General features: G+C 35.4%; 1 protein-coding gene across 22 annotated transcripts in view; it reads left to right on the top strand.

The window, feature by feature from the left end:
- The window catches only part of NRXN1 (neurexin 1), a 1,430,528-nt gene that overhangs the window by 1,248,204 nt on the left and 163,964 nt on the right, over positions 1–18,360 (top strand). Inside the window, exon 21 of one of the 22 annotated variants that reach the window (XM_044663320.1) lies at positions 15,695–15,713. The exons of the other annotated variants lie outside the window; for them this stretch is intronic. Within the exon in view, the coding sequence (XP_044519255.1) occupies positions 15,695–15,713 (19 nt within the window). The remainder of the gene's footprint in view (positions 1–15,694; positions 15,714–18,360) is intronic. 22 annotated transcript variants of the gene reach the window in all.

Below are 18,360 nucleotides of genomic sequence, written 5' to 3'. Positions count from 1 at the left end.
AAAAGCTTTTAGATTTTATATAACCAGCACCAGCTGTTTCTGTCTTCTAGTCTTTGTTTCATTATGAATTTTCTCCAATATTTTAAAAATGTGACCTTTTTACTTTAAAGATCTCTATCTCTTTAGAGCTTATTTTGTCATCAGATATAAGGTACTCATCTAAGTCTAATTTCTATAAAACTAATTTTCAGTTTAAAAAAAATTCAGTTTTTGCTAAGTAGTGATTCCTTCTCTTAGTAGTTTGCATTCTTGGATTTACAGAACAATTACCAAATAGCTTTTCTAGTTAACAATATAATTTGAAGTTTGATCATGCCAAACCCCCATCATACCTACAGTTCTCAATTATTTTCTTTGAGATGCTTAAGTGTGGTACCTCTCCAAATTTTATATATATAAGTGTATATATATCATATTAAATTTGGTTATGGGCCTCAGATTTACATTTGTAAAATTAAAGGATTAAAAGATATGATCTCTAAAAATAATTTCAGCTCTAATTATATAAACATAATGGATTAAAATCTTCTTAATGGTGGTTTGTGATTTGTATACATGAGAGAATTATTCAAAAAAGAAAAAATAATAATGGATAAAGAAGTAAATTGTTTATTAGGAGAATATATTTGCTGTATCTCCTAATTGATTAAAGCCCCAGAATTTAAAGTTGTGGATTTAGTAAAACTGAGTGATTTGAACATTTGAGTTTGGAGTTTAAATGGAGTATTAACAAATGTGTACTCAGTTATGACCTACTACTTCTAAAGGTTGCTTTAAAGAATGCTCTTCATAGCTGCCATATTTGCCATCTGTTAGGAACAGCCTCCTAAGTGATGCACAAGAAATGGCCTTTTATTTTTCAAAAGGCATCCTAGGTTGTTTTCTCAATCAAAATGTACTTTCCTCAGTGATAACACAGAGCCACTTAAGCTGCTATAGAAATGTAGCTTGGGGTGATTGCATGTTTTAGAACAATAGAAACAGATTTTTGGTCAAGCAGAATTAAATTGAATTCATTCTAAATTGATGAGATGAAGTTTGTTCAGCCATCCTGCAGGGCATGCAGTAGGGGAAGGATGTGTTTCTGTTTACACTAAAACAGAGAATATGAAAGCATATTCATTGAAATATCCTCCCTCCAGACCATTTCAGGCTGCCATTTAAAACTAAGCTTGCTTTTTTTTTTTAAGATCTTTTTTTTTCCTAAATAGTGTCCAATTTTCAAAAGTTCAGAGGGTTATTCCCATGTTTAAATGCACTGAGACATACAATGTAAAAAAATGAAAAAAGTCCCTCACCTTTATTTTCTGAAGGAAGTACTTAATATTGAAACATCCATTGTAGCCTGTTAGTAATTTCTTTTCTAATGGAAAAAATATTTCCTTAAAATTAAACTCCCATCAAAATGAAACTATGTGTATGTGTGACTTTATATATTAAGTATAGTTAATAATAGTTATTATCTATATAGGGCTTATTCTGTTCTAGGCACTGTGCTAAATATTATACAAAAATTATCTCATTTAGTTCTCATAATCATGGAAAATAGGTTATATTTATCCCCTATTTTGCAGATGAGGAAACTGAGACAGACAGATATTAAGTGAATTGCCCAGTCTTGCAAATAGAAGATGTCTAATGCCAGATTTGAAGCAATGTCTTCCTGACTCTAGACCTGGCATTCTATCCACTGTGCTACCTAGGTTATAACTCAAAGTCAAATAGTTTAATGTAATTCTTAATTCTAGTACCTTCTTTCTATTAATTATTTCTATTCATCCTGTATTTAGCTTTCTGTCCAACAGATTTGCCTGTTATCTCTTCCATTAGATGGTGAGCTCCTTAAGGTTAAGGTCACTTTTTTTAATCTCCTTAGCACAGTCCCTAGCAATCAATCAATCAATCAATCAATCAACATTAACTACCTACTATGTACCAGGCATTGTACTAAGTCTTGGGGAAACAATGTAAAAAAACCATTCAAGGAGCTTACAATCTAACGGTTTATATATAAGTAAACCAATATATACAAAGCTGGCTATGTTCATGATAAATGGGAAAAGAATTAACAGAGGAAAGGCACTGGAATTAAGATGGGTTGGGAAAGGCTTCCAATAAAAGGTGGGATTTTAGTTTAGACTTGAAGCCAGAGAGATCAGTAGTCCCAGAAAATTAAGAAGAGCATTCCAGGCATCTGGAATAGCCAGAGAAAATGTCAGAGATGGGAGATGGAACATCTCTAATCCTCCATCAGTCAGGAGACCAGTATTACTGGACTAAAGGGCATGTGTCAGAAGAATGGGGGCACAGCTATGAATGCCAAAAAGAACTCTTTGATCCTGGAAGCAATAAGAAGCCACTGGAGTTTACTGAGTAAGGGGTATTACAAGGTCAGTTTGCACTTTAGGAAAATCGCTTTGGTGTCTGCATGGAGGATGGAGACCTCTGAGGCAGAACAACTTGCCAGGAGTCACTACATTGGTCCAGGCTTGAGATGGTGAGGACCTGCACCAATGTGGTAGCAGTGTCAGAGGAGAGGAAGGGGCATAGTTAAGAGATATTGCAAAGGTAAAATCGACAATCCTAAGCACTAGCATAGATATATGGGGGAGTGAGACAGAGTGAGGAAGCTAGGAATATAGTAGGCTTTTTTTTTATATAGTAGGCTTTTAATTGGTCTTTATGAAATAGCCAACCAAAATAGTTTGCCAATTACTTGCTTTATATATAGCTCAAGGTCCAGGAAGCATGGCACCTAGGTAAGTAGATAAAGTGCCTGGCTTGGAGTCAAGAAGAGTCATTTTCATGAATTAAAATCCTACCTCAGACACTTGACTAGCTGTCTTACCCTGGACAAGGCACTTAACCCTGTTTGTCTCAGTTTCCTCACCAGTAAATTGTTAAAAATAATATTGACATAGATGTATATTAAAAGTATTAATAGTTTATTTAAAGCCATATTGGAAATTAAGAAAGCCACACGCCTGCTAAGATCTAAGTCAAATTGCCCGCCATTACCCTCTGCCCACCTGGCTACTTCATAGGAAAGAGAGTGTCTCCCAATCACATCAGGAGTCTTATACCTCTGTCTACATAATCACACTTTCTATCATAAGAAGAATCATGGGAAATGTAGTTTCCAAGTCCCCTAAACGTCCACAGGAAGTTTATATCATATATCTAAATATTAAAGCTTAATGAACCCCAAATTCCAATAATAAAATGAGGTGGAGGAGGAAATGGAAAACCACTCCAATATCTTTGCCAAGAAAATCCCAAATGGGGTCAAGAAGAGTCAGACATGACTGAAAGAACTGAACAGCAACATCAAAAAAAAAGAGGCAGCCTGGACTACTAGATTTAGAATGGAACTTGGAGTCAGAAAGGCCTGGGTTGACATCTTGCTTCTGATTCTTATTAGTTGTGCAACCTATAGGAAGTTACTTGTAGGGCAGCGCTAAATATATTTCCTCTCCCTGGCAAGTTTCAGGTATTCAGTATAGTGCCACAATCCTAGAGACTTGAATAGGTTATTGGTGGGAAGATGATAAAGGAACCCATGGAAATAATGGGAGAAGTTTCTTCCCTAGTGACCTCTCCAACCCCAGGGCTTCCCTTATCTGGTTACTTTAAACAGTGCTCAATCTGTACTTTTTGGGTAAATCACTCATTTTGATGTATTCCTCCAAAATAAAAAATTCTACCCCAAATTTTCATGGAAAATCCTCATCTATTTACTGTGTACCCATCTTTATAGGACAGAAAATATCTGCAGTTTATTATCAATCATTATTATTGTTAACAGAAATGATGGAATTAATTATGGAATGGAATTAAGAAGGGGCGGGGAAAACTTTCTGGCAGAAACAGACAGGGGCAGAGTGCCACTAACTCTAAGAGTATGTGTCAGAGACTAAGGTCTCAGAAGACTGGAGAAGTAGAAGGGGGCTAGGTTAAAAATTAAAAAAAAATAATGATAATGATGTTTCTATGCATGTTCATTTCCAGTTTTTAACTCCTTTTCAAAAGATCATTAATAGCCCTGAATTCATATGAATATGAAGATGAGAGACAATGTAGCCCAATTGATAAAAGAGTTGATTTTGAAGTTAGGAAGACCTGAGCTAGAATTCTGCTTCTGATGTGTACTGGTTATCTAAAAGCAAGTCACCTCTAGGCAAAGGTGTCAAACATGCAGCCTACCAGCCTCAGGCAGTCCCTAACTCTTCCCAACTGCTGCCTGAAAACACATTAAGATGTAACTAGAAAATATTTAACAAAATAAACAAAAATTCGATAAAAGACAGATGTTAATATATTTTTTGAGATCAACATGAGCTCACAAGAATCCTAATGTATAACTTAGTGGCCCGCTTTCTATTTGGGTTTGACACCATTTCTCAAGATAATTCTCTATAACTAAATCTTAGACAAGATGCCAGTCTGAACTGGAAGAGGGAACTTCACCTAGGGGTTCCCTATACCAATGAAATCACATATTCATGTGCAATCCCTTATGAATCTATATTAGCAATATTTTCTTAAAGGCCACCTAATGCAGTAGGACAGGAATTGAATGAAAATTTCAGAGATGTGGATTCTAGCTTAAGATTTCACATTAAAAGGTTATGTGACTGCAGGCAAGTTGTTTACCATTTCTGGAACTCAGCTTCCTTAGAGGCAAAATAATATCATTGTATATAATAATGTCTTGAATTCCACTGAGGTCTAGAATCAGTGATCCTGATTAAAAAAACAAACTATCTTTGTGACCTTGATCAAGTCATTAAACTTCTTCCTTGGCTGTAGAATGAGAACATTAGATTAGATGGCTGCTATAGGCAGAATATTTCCAAGATCCTATTACTACCTACTTGTATTAAAACTTTCAACAATTCTTTAATAAACAACAGCAACCAGATTTTGTCCTTGACATTTGCAGTATACATGTATTGTTCTTCTAAAAACTCGTTCTTCAGGAAGGCAGTAAATTGTAGCCATGGTTACACACAGCCTTTTGTTTATAAATTACTTGGTGTCCTTCTCTAGTCATCAGCATTTGTAAATGTTCTTTTCATTTTATAGAAAGCTTGAGAAAGAAAGGGGAAGACTAAAGAATTTAGAAATTATTGTTCTTAATCTGAAGCGACTAAACTCCTTTAGAGGTGAAAACTCCTTAAGAAGTGAAAATGAACATGTAACAAGAATGGTTCTGTTTTTGTTTTTGTTTTTGTTTTTTTAATGGGACCTTGTAATTCCGAGCCATTGATTGGAAAGATTGAATGTGATCTTCCTCAGGTTCTAGGTAGAATTTCTACTTCATCATCAATCTTATCCAAGAATTCTCCTTGGTAATAAGATAACTATTAATTGAAGTGGTGACTTTGGTGACAACTGAGTTCCCATTTCCTGATCTGGAATGTGAAAGGCATATATTTTAATGGACTCTAATGTCCCTTGCATCTTTAGATTTGTGATCTTGAGTTGAAAAGATGAGAAGTAAGGAAGGAATGAAGGAAAGAAGGAAAGAACAAAGGAAGGAGGAAAGGTGGGAGGGAGGGAAGGAAGGAAGGGAGGAAAATACATTTATCAAGCACTTACTATGTTCAAATTATTATATTCAAATCAGTTCTAAGCACCAAGGATACAAATAAATTATTTCATGAGGGAATGATATATTTTTAAGCTTGAGAATTCTACCAAAACCATTGGAACTTTTTTCACTTTGTAGAAAGTTCTGACAAGTTGTCCAATTAATGAGTATATAAGAAATTTGTTTTTGAAAGTATCTATTGTTGGCCTCAGACACTTCCTAGCTATGTGACTGGGCAAGTCATTTAACCACAACTGCCTAGCCCTTGCTTCTCTTCTGCCTTAGAACCAATACACAATACTGATTCTAAGACTGAAGGTAAGGATTTAAAAAAAAATAAAAAGTATCTATTGTTATGGCTTCTGATGCTTCTGCTACATACAACCGAGCTCCTGATGCTATTGTAAAGAATAAATATATTTTTGGAATATTTAGAATACTCAAGTGACACTAATTTTTATATAACATATTTTAAAATAATAAAATAGACCCTTAAAGAGCAAACCTTTTTTTTTCCTCATTCATAAAAAGTTAATAAATATTAGAAGTGGTCACAGCCAAAATGAGCTTATTATTTGTAAATATATTTGTTCTTGATAATTACTACATGTCTTTAAAATGTATCAACATGTATAATTAATTCTGCTTTCCTCTACTGAGACGTCATAGGGTTTAGTTCTGGTTTTTATAAAGATAGTCTAGTACATTCAGTGAAATGTACTGTATGTGATATACAGTGTAAAATTAGATTTCAGTACTTAGTTTTAAAAGGTTCTTTGATGTTAATGCTTATATGTAGAAATAATCGTTCTCATAAAACTAGTAATGGCTTAAGAAAAAAAATGGCATTTCATTGTGGTTTTAAAATATACACAAACAAATACTGCTTTGGAGAAAGTACTTTGTTCTATTTGGCAAACAAAAGTTTGGTAGAAAGGGATGCAAAAAGTTAGGGTTTAAGAGCTAAAAGGGACTTTAGAGTCCATCTAGTCAACCCTCCACCCCATTTTATCGTTAAGAAAATTGAGTCCCCAAAAGATAAATGGCATCTGAAAATTATAGTACACAGAGGCTTAGATTCAAGCTTGGGTTCACTTATTCCAAATACAACATACTTTTTCCTAATGAGGCCAGTTTTTACTAACTCCTCCACTGTATGTGGAGAACTGGCAACTTGGAAAATTGTTATGTTCATCCATATTTCTGGCAACTCTAACCCTGGATTTTAAATGCCATATGGGCTGGGTTTGCCCTTTGCAAATTATGACTTGACAAAGTTTGTACCAAACCCCCAGCTTCCACTTCTGTTCCTTTCTCCTTCTTCTCCCTATGTCAGAAGTAAAACCGCAGTGTGCCAGTAACATGGTGCTCCAGAATACATCAAACCTCCACACAATTCATTTGACAGCAATAAAAAAGACGATGGTGTTTCCTTCTAGTTGGGCATCATGCATTTGTATTATTCCAGACTGTGTGATGGACAATTAAAACATATTCACTGAGTGCTTACGATGTATAAAAGGCACTGTTAGGTGTACTGCAGGAGGAAGCTAGTTGGCTCAGTGGATAGAGTGCTGGACCTTGAGTCACAAAGACCTGAAATTCAAATCTGACCTCAGATACTTCTCAGCTGTGTGACCCTGGGCAAATCACTTAATTTCTGATTGCTGGACAAAAAGGATCCATTAAAGAAGAAAAGAGTCAACCACTCCAGTATCCTTGCCAAGAAAACCCCGTGGAAAGTTACAAAAAGTTGACCACAACTGAACAATAATTACAACAATGTGCAATAGATAGGATGTGAATATGTTAGGACAATGTCCTTTCCCTTAAGAAATTTATAATCTAATTAGAATGGCAGAGAAAGAAGCCAAAATATGTGTCTCAAGAAAGATGTGTGAAAATTTGTACATTTATATATATTTATATGTATATATGTGTGTGTGTTTATATACATATGTGTATATGTATATTTTGGGATGTGTATGTATACTCTAGGCATTAAAAGCCAGGAGACGTAGCATCCAATTATAAGTGATCGAGGAAGGCTTCACAGAGAGGGTGAGCACTCTTCATTTTAAAACACACAAGGACAGAAACACAGCAGCCTCCCTCACTCACCTCTCCCTAAGATCATAGGTTTAGAGCCGGAAGGGTTTCAGATTTCATCTAGTCCAACCCCCTCATTTTTCTGATGAGGAAACTGAGACACAGTTTAAATGATTCGCCCAGTGACCCGGTTATTAATCATCAGAGCTGTTCTGGTGGTTTGTTCTTCTGAAGTCCTTCTTTGTTCAACATTTTTAGTTAATAGCTAAATAAGGAATTTATTCAACATTTACTATGGACCAGGCACAATGCTAAGTTCTTGGGACAAATACAAGCAAGAAAGACAATACTTGACCTCAAGGAAGATAAGTTCTTATGGGAGACAGCAGTATTTAAAAGAGAGCTAGAAAATGGGACAGAGAGGAAACTATGTGTGTGGGGTGTTTTGCCTTTAAATACAAGCTGAGAAATGAGATGGAATCCTGGTTCTGGGAGACATAAGAGAAGAGCTTACCCATTACAATCCAGAGTGGTTTTAGAAGAGAAGTCCAAAGCTATTGGGAGGAGATGGGGATGTTGGCAAGAGGAGAGTTGGTACAGTTTGGAACTTGTGTCCAGGAAACTGGTGAGGAAGATGGGACAACATAATAGTAACAAACATGTCAGGACTTATACACCCAAACATCTCTTGCAAATAGCTATAGTCTACATTGTTTAAAGAATTCTTCCTGGTATTTTTGTTGTGTTTTGTTTTGTTTGCCAGACCATAACTCACATGGGGATAGGAAATTTTAGTATGAACTGGAATTGTTTTCCCAGAGATGCCAAAATCTCCTCATCACCCTTTTTGTGGAATAGACTTAGGGATTAATTGTTTGTGCATGGACTCCTTTGGCAGTCTGGTGAAGCTTTTAGACTCCTATTCAGAAGTATGTTTTTAAATGTATAAAGTAAAATATGTAAGACTATAGAAGAAATGAACTACATTAAAATGTAATTATCAATTTTGTAAAAGTTCTAGAATCATAGATTAAGAACTCCTGCATGTAAAATAATAACATATTTTTGGTCTGGCCTTTCAGGAATTACTAACAATTCATTTTAATTCATGCATAAACTGTAGAGTGCCCTAAATCAGCTGCATTATCTCTATTATAGATCTAACATTTATTATTAATGAGATCACAGTCTTAGTTGCATGACTGAAGAATACTTAGAAGGAAAGAAAAATAATTTATTTCTTTTTAATTAACAAATTCATTTTTGCAACTCTACATTTTTGATGGACATTTTAAATAGATATACTATTATCATTTCACACATCCCAAGTTCTGGCAATGTGCTCAGTGCTCCACAGAATGTAAAAATAGGCAAAGTCCCTCTCTCTGGGGTTTAAGGTCTAAGTAATATTTGATGAGAACAGTTGCCTGTAGAACAGACTTTATCTTGTATTCTGTAGGCCAACCTTTGGAATGCGAAATGTGGGAAAACATATGGTGGTAATGAGAACTTTGTAATGAAGTTTGATTAGAATTATTCCATTGGCAAGCGTGCAATAGTATTCAGAGTCAGAAGGCAACAATGATACTCATATGCTGTTTAAAATAGGCAAGGATAACTTTGCATTCCATACCTGGTAAAATGGGGGACTTATTTTAAGGATGCTGAACTTGACAAAGTAGATCAAACCAAGGAGATTCAGAATTAATAAAATATAAAATGCAACATCCCTCTTCTGCATTCTAATGTTATTGCTTGCATAAATTATTGTTTTGTTTTTAAATATGCTCACCCAACCCACCCTGATCCGTATCTAACATTTGAAGCAATTCTTTGTACAACTCCGTTTCAACTCTCCCTAATTATTATCATATTAAATGGTAGCTCTACACTCAATGGTAGTATAAATAACCTCGAAGTGGGAAGCAGTTAGTAAGATTTAATAATCATGCGTATTTCATACATATCAAACAAAATATGGAGTCAGATCTTAATTTTTATAATTATGAATTTAATATTTCTAGAAAGGTTAACAGTCATTCAACCAGCACTTATTAAGTACCATCTATGTGTTGAATACTTTAAAAATTCTATTTTTTAGGGTGTTGTGACTGTGAAATTAACCAAAAGTTAAAATGATTAAAAAAAGAAAAACCAACATTATGCTCTTCTTGGTTTGCTTACTGTTCTACTATTAATGCCTACTTCAGTTGATAAATGAATGGACAAATGAATGAATGAATTTAAAAAAGCATCGATTAAACTTTTGACATGTGCCAGATACTACTAAGCACTTGGGATATAAATACAAAAACAAAGATATCTCACTTATCTTTCCCTATGCTATACAGATTAGTCGAATTATATTGAAATCTCAAATAAGAGAAAGAGATGAGATCATGATCAAATCATGAGCTCGAAGAGTAAGCAAAGATGTTCCAGTAAGGTGCAAATTCTCTCACTCTCTGACATGCTGAATACATGTGTGATTGTTGGCTTTTTTTGAGAAACAGAGATTGGTTTGGGAGGACAGTATGCCACACTTCAATTAAAGTTAGGTACACAAAAATAAACTCTAACCAGGAGTCCTTGAACAGCAGCTTGATTTTTCATATCTTAGTTGCCTTTTTGTATTTTTTAGTTTTTTTCAGCAAAGGCTGCCCCTAAATATGACCTTAGAATCCAGTGTGTGCACATCTAGAAAACTACCAGGTTTTTATTTTCCTTCCTCTTTTTATTGGGTGTGTAAATCACATTCAAGAAAAAGGAAAGGGGAAGGAGAAAAGGAAATAAGAAAGAAAAGGAAGAGAGACAATCTTTTTGGCAAGGGAAAATGGAAAGTGCTTTGCTTTTTATATCTCATATTTCAAAGACAGTGAGTGACTGCTTGGCTCCTTCCCTCCCTTGCCTTCCCTTCTCTTTCCTTGAAAACAGAGGCCTCCCTACGCCTGACTTTTCCCAAAGAAGCAGTAATTGACAGTTGTTACCCTAACTCCATTGTGAGAGACTTTATTACTTTTTTCTAAGGTAATAATGAAATGATAATAATACTGAACAGAATCAACATGGCAATCCTTAGCAGTGGGGAAGAGTAGCAGGTCTTCAGGATGATCAGCACTATTCACCTAATCTCTTTTCAATTGCTCCGGTTTTTGTGAAATCAAAAAGAATTAGAGTTTGGAGTTTTGTTGTGGGGGTTTAGTTGCTTTGGTATCAAGATGTCAAAGATCTGTCTCACAAAGTCCCAGGTTTTATGGCTTTTTTTTCTTTTTCTTTTTCTTTTTTTTTTTTAGGGAGATACTGAGTCTTCCTATCTTGCCTAGGCTGGTAGTACAATAGGCAACTCTCAACTCCTATCCATTACTGACAGGCATAAAAGCTTGACCCACTTCATGATGACTCCTAGATTTCAAAGCTTTCCATATTGGGGCAAGACTTAATGCAGACTCTCCTTTTCCTTAGCCCGCTCCTAAACTCAAGCAATCCAGTATATTCACCCTCCCTAGTAGAAAGGATTATAGGCATGGACCCCTATGCCTAGATTTAAAAAGAAATATTGCAGTAGAATGGAAATAACACTACTTAGATTTAGTACCTAAGTGACCTTGTCATTAAGCAGTAGAACCAGGCTTTGAACCCAATATGTATAACTCCAAATCTAGAGTCCTTTCTTCTATGCTGAATCAGCTCATTTTTAAGCATTTTATTTTATTTTTATTATAAATGAGTCAGCTCATTTTTAAGGACATCTAGGAAACCTGAGACTTCTTGATTGGCCATGGACATCTTGAGGCCAAAATAATCTCCTTGAGTCTCAATTTCCTTATCTGCAAAATAAATTATTAGCCTAGATCAGAAATTCTTATCCTAGAACTCATCTCTTTATTCAAAGATATTTCATTTTCCCAATTATATGTAATAACAATTTTCAACATACATTTTCCAAAATTATGAGATCCAAATTGTCTCCCTTCCTTCCTTCCTCTTAGAGAAGGTAAGCAATTTGATCTGGATAATACATGTATTATCATGCAATAAGCTTCAATATTGGTCATTGTTATAAGAGAATACTTATATAGAACCAAAACCCCAAAATAAAACTATAAATAGACTAATGTGGAAGATAGTATGATTTGATCTGTATCTGACTTAAACAATTCTTTCTCTAGAGGTAGATAGCATTCTTTGTCATAAGTTCTTCAGAATTATCTCAGATCATCATATTGGTAAGAGTAGCTATGTTTTTCACAAGTGATCATTCTACAATATTTCTGTTACTGGGTACAATGTTTTCCTGGTTCTGCTTATTTCACTCTGCATCAGTTCATGTAGATTTTTCTAACTTTTTCTTAACTCATCCTGCTAATCATTTCTTATAGCACAACAATATTCCATCACCATCATATACCATAATTTGTTCAGTCATTTCTTAGTTGATGGACATCCCCTCAATTTCTAATTTTTTGCCACCACAAACAGTGGTATTACAGTATCAAAGGGTGTATAGTTTTATAGTCCTTTGTACCCTCCAGAATGGTTGGATTGGTTGACAACTCCACTAACAATGTATTCATGTCCCAATTTGGCAACAACCCTCTGATATTTATCACTTTCCTTTCATATTGGCAATCTGATAGGGATGAGGTGGTACCCGAGGAATTATAATTGGCATTTCTCTAATCAAGAGTGATTTAGAACATTTTAATGTGATTATAGGTAGCTTTGATTTCTTCATCTGAAAATAACTCATTTAAAAATATGTTGATAATTATATTCTAATATATTTGGTCTCCTTTGATATAACATGTACTTTGTTTCATGCACTTTTATTCACAAGATTCCATAGCTTTCACCAAATTGTCAAAAAAGAACATAACACAAAATGGTTATTAAACCTTGAATTAGGTTGCCTCTATAGTGCCTTCCAGCTACAAATCTATGATCATTCAGGGGAGGAGTGACTTGGAATAGATATTAAGAGGGTGCAAGCAAAAGAAGAGATCAAAATTAGTTTGACTTTGGATTCAAACTGTACCTTTAGATCATGTCCTGCTTCCCCTTCAAGTTTCTTTTCTCTTATCAAAACCAGATGTAAAAAGGAATTTAACATTAGATATTTATATCTTAAAAATGTAATCAGTATTTTCCCCAGGCAAAGTATCTTTTAAGCATTCCATCTAATTGTGAAATGAAATATATTGTGTCTTAGTCACCATCCTTAAATGGTTCTCCTAACATCATCACCACAAATAATAGGAATAGATATGTCAAATGTTCAAGCATTATCACTTTTGATTTTCACAGTAGTTCTGTGATGTAGGTGCTATTATATCCCCATTCTAAAGAAAATGGAACTGAAGCTGAGACCTTAAGTGATTACCTTTGTCTCTATATTAGAAGCTAGATTCTATTCCAGATCTTTCTGAATGCAGATTCAGTGTTTTGTTGACAATATCCCACTGCCTTTATAAATAAAGCTGCCCTCTCTATTTGTGTGTGCAGGTATATAATAACATCTAGGGGAGATTTGCAAAGCACTTTAGATGTGAACTTATTTGATCCTCACAACACCCTAGGAATGTATTATTGTCCCACATTTAACAGATACAGATACTGAGGCCCAGAGAGGTTAAGTACCTTGAGGTGTCCCACAGGTGATAAGTTGGAAAAGTTGAGATTTGAACACAGAATACAAATTCATCAGTCTTTCCATGCTATGGAAAAAATGTTGTCAAACTGAAAATGGTTGGAAATCAGACTTTAGAAAGCCATGTATAAATTTAGCTGAAGTTTAGATCTGAATAACAGACAAAGCTTTCCGAGTTTTGTTGTAATCTACTTGGAAATCTAAACTAAAGTTTCCTTAAAAATAAGCAGTTCTCTTTCCACAGATACATATTCTCTTCCAGATGAGGATTTCAGAGAAGCCTTGAGATAGATTGTGGAGTCAAGGTCAGAGTTACTAGAATTACTTAAAATAAAATGTTAAGAAACTGTCATCTGAAGACCATTCTAAAATAAAGCTAAAATATTTTCTAAATCATAATGTAAATCAGTAGGGAAATGTTACTGTCAAGTTTTAAAGACCTGAGGGATTGATTAAGTCCCAATAGCTCAGGAGGAAATGTTGAGAGACAGTATAACTATTGAAGTAAACCCAGTTTATTACTAAAAACCTCTATTTTGGTGTTCCAGAAGGTATGCTTCTATATACAAAGCCACTGGGAATAGCCTAGTCCATAGAGTTTCATTTCACTTTTCGTCATACCGACTTCGATCACTTTTCATTTTTTTTCAAATAATTCCAATCTCCTTTCTCTCCGTCCTTCCTTCCCCCTCCCACCACCATTAAAAAAGAGAGGAAAAACAAATCTTATAAAAATACATGTATGTATACACATATATGGATATGTGTATATATGTCTAGTCAAGAAAAACAAATTCCAAAGTTGAGTATCTCCAAAAAATATATTTTTCCATCTGTACTCTTAGTCTATCACCTCTCCCTTAGGAGATGGGTAGCATGCTTCCTGTGCATGAGTCCTCCGGAATACTGTTTGGTCAATTTATTCAATAAGAACAATAATTGTTCTGGTTTTACTTACATCAGTTCATATGCATCTTGCCAAGTTTCTCTGAATATCTCCTCTTCATAATTTCTTTCAGCATAATAGAAATTCCATCACATTTATATATCATAATTTGTTCAGGCATTAACCTGAACTCATGGGCACTCCTCAATTCCCAGGACTCTTGTCATTACTTTGCAAAAGCAAAAGGTTCTTTATTGTCTTTTGTTACAAAACTTACTAAGGCAATGGAGTGAGTTTCTAAATGTTTAGGGTTTTATATTTAGTCTTTAGCAGATTAAAGATGAGGTTTTTGCCCATCTTCCAAGAATTCAAGGTCAGAGGTCCTTAACCTTATTGTGTGTGTTCCAGGGACACCTTTGGTAGTCTAGAGAAGTCATAGACCTCCTTCTCAGTTGAATGCTTTTAGATTCATGTAATAAAACATAAAAGAGTGTCAAAGAAATTAATTATATTGAGGTTATATAAAAAGTTATCAAAGTATAAAAAAAGTTAATGGATCCCAAGTTAAGAATCCCTGTTCTAGAGTCATCTGTAGAGCTGAAATGGGACCAAAGTTGTATTAAGGGTAACACCATTTAGTAAAAAGAATGCTGTTGACCTAGAGGCAAGAGTCATGACTTTATAATTCTGATTTTCATATCTACTAGTAATTTGATTACCTTCTAGTTCTGGATATCAAGAAAATGAAACATATCCAACGCTTAAAATTCTAATATAATGATAGCATTTATTAATTGCATAGTAAAGATCTGAGGACTTCACACACAGACACAGACACAGACACACACACACACAAACACCCCCCACATGCACAATATATATATATATATATATATATATATATATATATATATATATATATACCACTGGTTTGTTTTTTGTATTTAGATTGAGAACTGGGAAGGACTTTTTTTTAGCATCTGGTCTAAATCCACCAATCCATCACTTTATTTTTTTAATTCAAGTTTATTTTATTTGGGGGTACACATCTCTCTCTCCCTTCCAATTCTCACCCCCTCCCATTGAGAAAACAAGAAAAATCAAACACTTGTTACAAACACATATAGCCAAGCAAAATAAATTCCCACATTGCTCATCATACTACAGGCTTTGATAACAATAACAGCTGACTGTTACATAGACCTTCATATACATTATCTCACTTGATCCCCCCAAAGCCCTTTGAGATAGGTATTACAGATACTTTTTGGATGGGGTGAGCAGACTTCTAGTTTCACCAGTAGTCTCAGTAATTAATTGTGTAAGAAAGACGCAGAGGGCATTGTCTTCCCTGAGATCACACAGAAGAAGCTGAACCCCAGGATTTGATCCCAAGCCCGTTATTTCATTTACTATGCCACACTGACCCTTATAAACAATGAGCATCACAATCAGGATTTCAGAATCAGTGTGGGTCATTGTTATAGTCATAATCTTAATACTTGTTTCAAAAAGACAGATCAAAGGCATCGATTCATGTTCTCAAATGGCTGTATTGTCTGCTCCCTCATCCTTTCTTTGGAGAGCAGGATGAAAAAGAATAGATGGCATCTCTCTTGCACCCTTTCTCCCACACAGCTGGACCAGAGCCCGAAGCTCTTCTTTCGGGAAAATAGGAAGCCCTGGAAAAGAATGGCCCATTGACTGTCTACTAACAGGTCCTGGGCTCTGGTGTCCTTTTTGGCATAGCTTCAATGGAGACTCTTCCCGTAGACGTGTTTTGACAATACACTGTCTTTCACTGGGAAAGAGATAGGGCTTGGTAGAGTGATGATTCTAAATGACACTCACTGCAGAGTTAAAGCCTGTACAAAACTGTGATAAGACAGTTAGCAAATTAAAATGGGAACAGAGTACAAAGAGCTTGTAGTGAGGAGAGTAGAAAAGATTAGAGAAACATGCTGGCATGAAGCTAATTGGAAACAAGGACTTAAATGGAATTTGGGGAGTGGACTGTCCTCCTCTTGTGCTACCACCTACTCGATAAGCTAGGTAAATCCTGTAAAAAGCCAAAGGCTTTTTATTAATACCAACCAGGTGGGTGATTTGGGGAGACAAGATTTAAAGAGGATAGCACCTTAAATCTTAGCTATCCGGGTTAGTCCTAACCTTTTCCACTAAAGAAACATATTAATGGAGGGGACACTATTTTTCATTATTAATTCTGGAATGCTAGTCGGGTTATATCTTAAGTCTTGCTTTGCTGGCACAACGCCTTGTGACTTAGAAAGTAAGTAAAGATTGCTCCTATATAGGCAGGGAAGTCAAATGGCTTTGAGTGCTGGAAGTGTTGAAAACAGTGTCCTTCCAAACTTTTCCCTTTCTAGCTTATACAATAATAATAATAACTAACATTATATAGCTAACTAACATTATATATGTCAGGCACTAGGCTAAGATCTTTACAATTACTATTTCATTTGATCCTCACAACAACCCTGAGAGATAGGTGCTATTATAATATTATTATATTATTTTACAGATAAGAAACAGAGGCTATTTGACTTGCCCAGGCACAGGGTAGTGTGGCGGGATTTGAACTAAGATCTTCCTAATTCCAGGGCTACTGTACTAACTACGACATCAGAAGTCTCTCTCACACAATTCGCCCTAATTAGCCTTTCTAAAACCCTACCTTGTTATTAATCTGGACATGAAATTGAACCAAAATCTAATTATAAAATCGACGTAGGTGCTTTTACCCACATCTGCATCCTAAGATATGTTGGACCTGTGGTCTCTTCTTGTCATCTTAGGCAAACAGCCTCAGCAGAGCTTTTCTCAATCCTAAATTCCACTTGCCTGAACATTAAAGGAATTGCATTTAATAAAGGCTGAGACACCCTTTAATCTTTCCTCTCTCGGGTTTGGAAGAGTTTGACAATAATCATTGGGAATCAAACAGCAATTGCTATTTTCCCCCAAATGATTTAGTGGTTGGTGAGGACTGAACTCATTTATGTTATTTCTTTTGCCATTCATTTCCAATAGCTAGAGGTGGATGGTGAGAAAACCTTGTACAATTGCTTTAAATGTCTGTGTTATCATGCCTTTAATGAAATCTCAATGGGTGGCAGAGTGGAGGGAAAGGTCCAATTTTGGGGCTTCATAACTGACTGCTATCTATCTGTACATTCGTCGGAAAAGAAAACATGTGAATAGGCAGGTACCTTTTCTGCCTCTGTATCCTATTTCAGTTTGTTCCAGGGAACAGAGATCAGAAATATTAGGAAGATTTGGAGAAAATTTATGTTATAAACAACCCTCTGCATTCCAAGGTGATTTTCTCTGACTATAATCTTTTTTTTTTTTTTGTCTTGACTTACAAAGCAACTGGACATCAGTGGAGTTAATTAGGGCAAATTTGGGGTTCTAAAAAGGAACTCACAGATTTCCACCCAGAGAAAAGGGAGTGAGAAAGAAGGCTGGCATGCTAATATTAAGAAACCAGCAGCCCAAGTCAGGGTCAGGGATTGTAGCTACCTTTGATTACTTCCTCCTCCCCCTCATTTATATTATGTTTGTTTTGGTTCTCATAAAACACTTCATGAGCTTTCTGCAGGGCTCTCATTAACAAAGAAGCTTCCCAGAGGTTTCCACTTACCTTGTCATATCCATACTGAATGGGCTTTGTTTTCTCAGATCCTTCACGAGCAAAAACCACCTTCCACAAGCACATGGAAAGATGTATGCAGACACCCACTCATAACTGCCTACAACATCTCTCCTTTATGCAGTAGTTTAGTCTGCTTTTCTGTATTTTTTCCAAGGTCAGAGCCCTTTTCTCAGACACCCAGGCTTTCTATTCAGAAGTCTTCATTTCTCTTTTTTCCTTCAAAAACTTTCTGTACCAAGTCTGAATGAAATACAGGAAGGGTGACTAGAAGAGGACACCCTTCCAAGTACAGTGCCTGCGTTTCCATATGGAACCAGAACCATTTAGAAATCAGGTTAGCATCAATTAGTTACAGGTGCACTTAACAAATACATGTTAATTTGACCTTTTTGTCCCCTCCGTTAAGCCTGAATTTGTCCTAAGGAGTGTCAAGTCTTGGATTCTATTAGAGCTGACTTAATCTCCTTTTAAGGGTCACATTATCTTAGAAGGATACGGCCTGTGAACAT

This window comes from Gracilinanus agilis, chromosome 2 (assembly GCF_016433145.1).
Source record: "Gracilinanus agilis isolate LMUSP501 chromosome 2, AgileGrace, whole genome shotgun sequence".
In the NCBI taxonomy this organism is placed as follows: domain Eukaryota; kingdom Metazoa; phylum Chordata; class Mammalia; order Didelphimorphia; family Didelphidae; genus Gracilinanus; species Gracilinanus agilis.
The sequence above is the reverse complement of the archived record's forward strand: the minus strand, read 5'-3'. Positions and strand labels throughout refer to the sequence as shown.